The 8,735-nt window shown below is 43.3% G+C and overlaps 1 protein-coding gene across 1 annotated transcript in view; it reads right to left on the bottom strand.

The window, feature by feature from the left end:
- KCNH5 (potassium voltage-gated channel, subfamily H (eag-related), member 5) overlaps positions 1 to 8,681 on the bottom strand; it is a 154,932-nt gene extending 146,251 nt beyond the window's left edge. The window contains exon 1 of the mRNA XM_010000678.1: positions 8,609 to 8,681. Coding sequence (XP_009998980.1) covers positions 8,609 to 8,681 — 73 coding nt within the window. The remainder of the gene's footprint in view (positions 1 to 8,608) is intronic.
- Positions 8,682 to 8,735: the final 54 nt, after the last annotated feature.

Genomic DNA, 8,735 nt, shown 5'->3' with positions numbered 1-8,735 from the left:
CCAAAGTTATGGATGGCAAAGCATAAATACTGCTTGCATTCTGCAGTATGACACTAGTAACTAAACATTTTGCAATATCTGTGCTGTGGTCCAGAAAGGAAAGTCTCTTCTCTCCATGTACAGCAGCATCCAACCTCACAAGTATTTTACTAGGGAGGCTGGCAACTTCTCCCCTGGTCCACTAGATGTTGGTCATTGCTGAAAGCAGGACAGTAAATCAGAGGGACCAATGATGTGATCCAGTACATGAAACTATGCAGTTGTGATCCAAATTACCGTGTGGTGGTATCTCATACCCTGAAAATATTCACTAACTTCAACACCTACATGATGATTACCCTGAAATGTCTGATAATACATTCACCCTTGTTTGGATTTCTCCAATGCACTGAAAATGCATTTCCACTTTTTCCTGAGAGTTAAAAGTAAATTTTTATTATTTCTAAGGTTTTCTTGATGCCACTGTCTCTACTGATCATTCTCCCCACCCACCCCCTTTTCTGATATTTTGCAGAGCCCAAATCACAAACGTGTAGGTTGTGTAAGTGCACATCTAAACAATCTGCCAATAAGAGAGTGGGGAAGCAGGGCTCAGCCAGCAGACTCACCTGTTCCAGAGTTGCCAGATTCCTTTTAGGAAGTCAAGAAGCTTTTTATTAGCAAATATAACCTATAAATATAACTTATAAATATAGGTTTGATACTGATGGCATGGAATTGAGGTATGAGAGGCATACAGTTAGCAGAACTTCAGGTTGGAAAACAAGTGGAGGAAAACAAGTGTTAAAGGTGCTGTGCTTGCTGTTGCTGGGCTTCTATTTTGTAAAAAGGCTCTTTTGCATAAAGGCAGCCTATGTTGTAGAGCAGCAAGCCTTTAAGCTTACTCTACCTTGCAGTGGCTAGTACTCAACACAGCATTGAGCCTTGATTTGTTTGTGTTGGGGTTTTTTTTAATTAAAAAAAAAAAAAGACCACAATGTGCAAGCAATTTTTTTTAACCAACAAAATGCCCAAAGCGCTGTAAAATTCATGTTATGCAATGACAGGAGAGCAAGAACAGCTAAATCATTCCAGGAGATATGCTTAGCCAAGTGAGAAACATTGTCACCAATCATCTTTTCTCTAGAATGCTTGAGTACCACTTGCAACCAAAATCCTTTAAATCACCACTTTGGGATTTCATCTCATGCCAAGAAAACAGGCAACAATCACCACTGAAATGATGATTTGAAAAAAACACTTAAGTAGTAGCAGAATACAAGTAATAATCATTATAATAATAATTATAAGAAGAAGCAGCATTTCCATCTAGGAATAAACTCGTAACTCCTAACTGTGCAACTTTGCACAGAACTGTCCTCCAGAATTACTGCTCTTCCATTGCAGAGCAAATGCAGCCCCGACCTGACAGGATCTGTGAAACGTCTGGAATTTGCCTTTTTTACTAATGCTGCCTTGTAAGAGCCCCAAACCACTTAAACTGACACAGAGTGCTGTCAGCTGACTCTCCTTGCAGCTACACGGGGTCAGCCTATTGCTGCAGTCTTGTTTAGACCATCTTGGGAAACTCAGGGGGCTCCTCTGTGTATGTTGAGGAGGTGAGTCCTAAAAAATGTCCTCCTTTTCTATTTTCTCTCTGGTCTCCTGAGCAAGTCTTGACTCTGATCACAGATACGTGTACTGGTGGTGTTTGCAGTGATTCCAACCATATGCTCAAGATGAATTTTATCCCCAGAGAATACAACAAAAAGCCCCTAAACCCTTTTGGAGGGCACTACCCTCTGAAATCAGCCTCCATGGGCACCACCAGCCTTCCAGCTCTGAGCTCTGCAGCCATTGTGCTTGAAGCAGGAATCTCCACCAGCACTTTGTACTCCTTACTATAAAACCACATTGTTGTTTTCTAACAAAGCTATTATTTCCCCCGTGTTTTAAAGCATGCAAAACATTGGTGTCATCCAATTTATCCAGCACATTAAGCACTGCCTGCCTGAAAAAAAAAAAAATTCTCAAAGGACTAACACTTTACATCAACTTCTGTACCAATGTTGTTTTTATTTAATACTCATATTACAAAAATGCAAAGGGGGCTGAACCCAGAGCAAGATGCCACCGTGTCAGCTATCCTAAAATGATCTATTTGCTGCCCCAAATAAGTGCTCCTCGAATAAAACAAAAGATAAATAATCCAGCATTGGCTGAAATCTTAAATCCAAGTGTAAGTCACTTAGCTGAAGACACAGTAGCTTTCAGCAATTTAGCAAGTGAGCTCAAGAAGAAAGATTAGATACTGCCTGGAATTTACCTTCTGAAAACTTTATAAATTTAACTTTAACCACTCTGAATGTGAAAGCCCACAAGCAGCACAGTCCCCTCCCTTTATTGTGCTACATCATTGACCCCAGGAAGAGTTTTGAGTCAAAAAGGACAAGAGAATTGTCTGCAAAATAATATTTCATGCAATTCTGATTGCAGTTTCTCCCACACACATTCATTTATCCTAGAGTTAAACTAAACCTCACCTATGCAGGTTATCTCCTAAATGCCACCACTGAATCTGTTCTCTATTAAAATTATGCAGAACACAACATAGATGTATCCAGAATAATTTTAAACTGGAGCAAGCTGTAGCTCTAACTCAAAGCACACAGGCACCCTCGGGGAGCAACTAAAAATCACATTTCTAGCTTTATAACAAAATAAGAGAGTTTGCTTCACATTCCCAGATGAGAAAATTATGGTAGCAGTAGCTGTTCAGACACGGGGGGGGGGCTCCTCTTGCCAATGCTCAGCCTGAAGTTAGTCCTGGCTGCAGTTTCACAGAGCCTGGTTATACCCTAAAAAACCTGCTTTGGAAGGGAATCATCAGCCTCTCCCTTCTTTGTGCAAGTGGCTGAAGCAAAACTCTCAACAGGACGGGTCCAGCCCAGCACCCGTGAGTCTCTACAGGGCCATTCCCAACTGGCAGCAGGTGTGGGATCGGGCCCTGCCTATCTGGGTTACCCAGGGCTCGGCACTGGAAATAGCCAGTCACTGAGTGTGCTGATGAAACAAGTACCAGACTTTATTTTTATCCTGTTTTCTGAAAAGCAGGTCATTAGAGTGCTAACTCCAAAATCTTCTTGTACTACTTAATTTTATCAAACCAGAAAATAGGATTCCCTTTCCGGAAGAATAACTTAAGATGCTGGTTAACCACCAAGCAGTTCCCTGTTAAACAGGCTAATTAAATGTGTTTCCACAGCTCACTTAACATCCTGAAATTATTCTTTGGCTGTATAATCCTTCCAACAGCAATTTAAAAACTGGCTGTTTACTCTAAAAAATCAATAATTTCATGTTTCTCTTCTCTCGCAGATTTAAACATTAACCTGGGAATGCAACAACTCTTGCAGTGACCTCTTGTGGCAAGTGCTCGGCAGAGCTCCAGCCTCCCCCAGAAGAGAAGAACCAGGTCTCTCCCATGGCTCTATCCCACTGCCCCAGGTATCTCCCATGGCTCTATCCCACTGCCTCATCCCACCGTCAGCCACACGCACAGAAAGAAAGGTAAGTAAGAGAAGACCCACGGTTTACAAGGCAGCTGATGAGACCTCAAGGAAATCCAGCAATTCTTTTAGCTCATATAGCATTATTTGGATTTCTAAATTCATATAATTGTATAGAGCTGCCCTAACCATTTTTTGGTTGATTGTTGTTGTGGTTGTTTGGGGTTTTTTTTAAATATGCATGATATAAAAAATGTTAAATGTAAAAGTCCCCCAATTTCAGCAGCAGATATGCTTAATCTTTCTGCATTCAGCAAACCAAAGAAAACCCTAATCACATCAGCCCCTTGGTCACCACTTCAGTAACTTCTTCACAGTCAACAGAACTGGAGGATGGAAAATTTTAACCCCCGATTTCGTGTCTTTCTGTAGAGATTTAGGGAAATGCTGAGGTCTGTATTTTTTTCACTAAAAACTTGAAGTAACTTGCTTTAAAGAACTTTCTCTCTGCAGCCGATGTAAGTTAGTTCAGATCAGATGAAAATGCAGCTTGTTTTCATCTCAGGGAGAGCAGACTTTGTGTACCATGTCCCATGAGGACAGTGAGGTTTTGTCACCCTGCCTGTAAGACATCAGGTGTGCTACACAGGCTAGTAAGGATAGGAGAGAAAACAGACACTTATTTTATCTATAATGCCAGTGTAATAAAAATGAAAAAGGTGTCTCGGTGCTACAAATGAGACACTCACTTCCCTTCCTGGGTAACCTGCCCTGACACCCCAGCTACATGTAAACAGGGCTGATCCTTTCACCCATCAAAGTCACAGGGACCCAGCAGGGCGTAAACCTCTGTGTGAAGGGACTGCTTTGTAGGAATGTGGTACAACGCTGAAGAAGGCCAGGAATTAAATGCTGGCTTCATGAAAGCTCGTGGTAAAATCCATGTGTAAGCCCTACAGAGCCTACATTTCAGCCTGAGTGCCAAAATACATTCATGAAAGACCTGAAAGACCTATTTTCCCAAGGAAGCTTCTAAGAGTTATTGCAACGGAAACAATAACCAATAATGATGGCGCTTATCACATAGATAAGGCTATATATAGCCTTTCACTAAATTAAGCCCCTCTTCCCAACTGTTAGCACTCTTTATTGAATATTGCTGCAGTCCCAGAGTTAACCTTTTCCCAGACTCATATCTACCATAACAGTGACTTGTGGTATTAAATTTCATGCTGTTGCTGCTAGAATATGTGAAAGGTGAGGATGGACATCCTAGACAGACACACTTCTCTGTCCCCGTGTGTGTGGCTCAGCTTGACAGATCACTCTGCACAGCAACCAGTTCCATGAAGCCCAGCCCTGCTCTAGACACTTGCTCAATTTCATACCCATTGGATCTCCACAACGCTGAGCCGAGATCAGTATCCGCAGGAGCTCTGAATGTACTGAAGAAGTAACCAATAATATTAGTAATAACGAGCACAGGCTGCTGAGAACATCTTAGGAGAGAACATCGCCCTAAGGAAGGCCCTTATTAAAAGTCAAAAATACTAATGGCAGCAAAAGGCAGTCACCTTAATGTGATATGACCCAGTGCTCTCACAAAACACTCCTCCTTTCAACTCAGCAAAACACCTGGTGTTCTTAAGATCCAGGGCAAGGCAGTGTCAAGATCATATCAACCTTTATCAGCCTCAGATAAAGAGGCTCAGATATTATCACAAGGTTTTAAAAGAAAGAAAAAGAAATTTTAAAAATGGCAGAGCGTGCAATGAGATTACCCTGAAGATAGGTCTGTGTGTCCTGAGGGTTTGTCCCTTCCTACCAACCACAGCAGTTGGTCTAACAACAGACCCCACTTAATCCTGCAGGCTTTGTCTCTCCCCGAGTGGAGCTCAGCTGTGGTGTGGGCAAAGAACCACAAAGCAATTTAGAGGTCACCATCCACCACAAAACACTTTGGGAACCACCTACAACCTGCTGCTGTCCAAAAAGCAAAGTATGCTGCTCCTCTAAAACACTTCACAAGCTCCAAGGTGTAAAGTTACCTCCAAAAAGAGGTTCCCAGGGCAAAGGGGCACATTGTGTCACATTTCTTTCGCAGTTGCTCCATCCTTCCCAAACACATTGGCTGGGAGAGCAACACCCAGCACAGCAGCCCAGAAATCCCACCCCTCCATACAGAGGTCAGAAGAGCCAGGGCCACCCCACTCCTTTCTAGACAGCTCTTTGATGCTTTGCCCACAACTCACTCACCAAGAGAGCTTCTCCTACAGTTCTAACCTGTTTTGTTAGCCAAAGCTGGGATGAAAAATAAAGGTTTGCCACACTCCCAAACAGAAAATGCATAAATAATGCTGAAAATGGAAGAGATGGTTGCTTTCACACCAGGCTGGCCACCACACTTAGTCTGTGCTCTGTGTTCAGACAAAGCCATTTCTGACTTTCCACGTTTTAAGATTACTGCAATTTTGTCTATAAATTTTGTTCCTCAAATCCATCTCTGGCAACTCTGAGTAATTTGTCTCCACACACATTTCATTTTGAAACCACTGCTTCCATATCACCTGAAGAAGAGCTTATCTGTCAAAACACCTAATTTTTCTAGTCGTATCTATTGCCTAGAAGGAGACACTACTTCTATCTTCAGACCTCCTTCTGGTTGTTAAGAAGATTTAAAGTCAAGAACAGAGATTGCATAAGGGTGAGAAATCTCAAAAGAGTGTTCTTTAACCAAGAAAGGTGACAGAAGGGCTTTTTTTGAGGATGCTGAATATGTATTAAAAAAAACCCACAATCATCAGTCTTTTCTTCATCCCATTCCTCAATTTATCAATGAAAAATCTCTCAGAAACTGGAAAATTCAAGTATAAAACCAAAACCCAGCACACAATCAGCAAACCAAATCCTTGCCTTCTACCAAGTACTGGCAGGAGATACTTGAACCAGTAATACCCAACCTGATACCATTGAGATTGGATTAAGTAGGGCTGAATCCAATAAAAATTACTATTTCTATAAAGGGCAAATAAACTTGTGTCCTGGATGACAAAAATAAAAATGAATTCATTTTTCAGGGCACAACACTTACCACTTATGGGAGTTAAAAACAAATTCCCAATCCACTTTTCACTTTGTTTAAAAACAAATTCCCAATCCACTTTTCACTCAATTTTCCAGAAGGGCAGATTTGCCTCTGTAGCATCATGCTTAGGCATCATCAGTGGCAAACAAAAGCAGAATGAATGACCAGATCAGCATGATTTATGCTTCCAAATTAGTCTAGGTTAAAAACTGGAGGGGGATACCTGCTTTAAAGTATACTGCTCAAAAGCTTTCTGAGCTTTTTCCAGCTTTGCTGAGCTTTCACCAAGGAGGACACACAATTTAGAGCACCATACAAAAACATGGCAGTCCCCAAACCATGTTCCTAGCCCTGCTACCAACTTGCTGCATGACCTTGAGAAAACAACTGTGATAACTCAAGCTCTGTTTACACCACAGTTCTAAGAGCAGGTTGGGAATGCCTGTGTGTGTGTCCTCTTCCACAAGGAGCTGCGAAGTGTAATTAAACTCCACCGAGCACTTTGAAATTGTCAGAGGGAAAGTGCTGTATTAACTCCTATTAATGAAGCTTGCATTTAATATTCTGGTAAATAAAGACACTATTGCAGGAAACCCGCTCAGTGATTGTGCAGCTACAGAGCTTGAGTCAGCTGCCAACAACAGAGCTGACACAGGCAACAGAAGAGAGAGGAAGCCCCCCAGAAAAAAGTTGACAGGTTAATACAAGGCTGGCATTTTAACATAAGAATATTTTAAAACAAATTCTAGGTCCTCATCCCACTCCTGCTCCCAGGGAAGTCAATTAGTCACTCATTCACTACCTGCCATCAAAATCAACTTCAAGCCAGCACACCAGACCACGGCTGGAATGAATGTGAGGTAAATCCAGAATCATGCAAGAGAAAGGTAGAAGGGAACAGTTTTCAGCAGGATTTCACACCACATTAGTGTCTTGATGAATAACACACGTGGCAACTTTTCTTAATGCCCAGCTCTGCCCACCTTTCCTCTCAACAACTCCAGAGGCTTTGGCATGGCAGGGTCACCCTAAACTTGAGCTTTTCAAGGAGACATCTTTTACCAGATGCATAGCTGAGGTCTCTCACAGGTTTCAGTAGCTACGTGCCAGCACAATGACCACATTAAAAAATAAAAGGAACATAACTAGCTCAAGACTTGCCTAAAGCTGCAGCATCTACATGAACACACCTAGAGAGATGGTGGTTTGCAACCAGACTGTAACTTCAATGGAGCTGTGTACAGCACTCTTGGTCAGTGCTTTGCACTGGACTGAAAGGGCAATATTAACTCCAGCAGCAGGATAATTTGATGGCCATGCAGTCTTGAACCAGTCCTGTAAACCTTCACCTAAAAGAGGAGCTGTAGGTGAGCAACTGCAGACAGCTCTTTACATATTTGCTCAGCCACGGGATTACCACCCTGCAAATCAGTCACTCCCTCATCCTCTTTCCTGGTACCTTTGCCACAGACTTTCAAGTGTCACAGAATTGCAAAGACTTTGAAACCCTGGATGAAAACAGTCGGAAGCCTAATTACTAGAGGACTAAGGAACAAGAAGAAGGGGGGAAAAAAAGAAAACCTGACAAGCAGAGAGAATATGATGACTACTTGTTTTCACAAGTGGCTCACAAAATTTGGAAAAAAAAAAAAAATCAAACCATAAAAAAGCTACAAATTCATAGTACCAATAACGATGTAAGAAGAAGTGAGAGGGGACAGGGAAAGGACCGCGGAGGGCAGGTTCCAGGGGAGCCCGGCGGGGCAAAACAGCCCCTCGCCCCTGTTCCTTGAAGGAGCCGCTTGGGCACAGCCCCGACAGCGGGGCAGAGGGCGCGGCGGGCGGAGGGAGGGATGGAGGGATGGATGGATGGAGGGAGGGATGGATGGACGGAGGGAGGGATGGAGGGATGGACGGAGGGAGGGATGGATGGACGGACGGAGGGAGGGATGGATGGGCGGACGGAGGCATGGAGGGATGGATGGACGGAGGGATGGATGGACGGAGGGATGGATGGACGGAGGGGATCTCTCACCGCTCGATCGCCGGACAATGTTCTCCAGGAAGGTGTTCTGCGGTGCCACCAGCCCTCTCTTGCCCCCCGGCATCCTGCAGCGCCGGGCTCGGGGGCCGGGGATGCGCGGCGTCGGCGGCGGCGGCGG

Source organism: Chaetura pelagica, unplaced genomic scaffold (genome assembly GCF_000747805.2).
Source record: "Chaetura pelagica isolate M959 unplaced genomic scaffold, ChaPel_1.0 scaffold36, whole genome shotgun sequence".
In the NCBI taxonomy this organism is placed as follows: Eukaryota; Metazoa; Chordata; class Aves; order Apodiformes; family Apodidae; genus Chaetura; species Chaetura pelagica.
The sequence above is the reverse complement of the archived record's forward strand: the minus strand, read 5'-3'. Positions and strand labels throughout refer to the sequence as shown.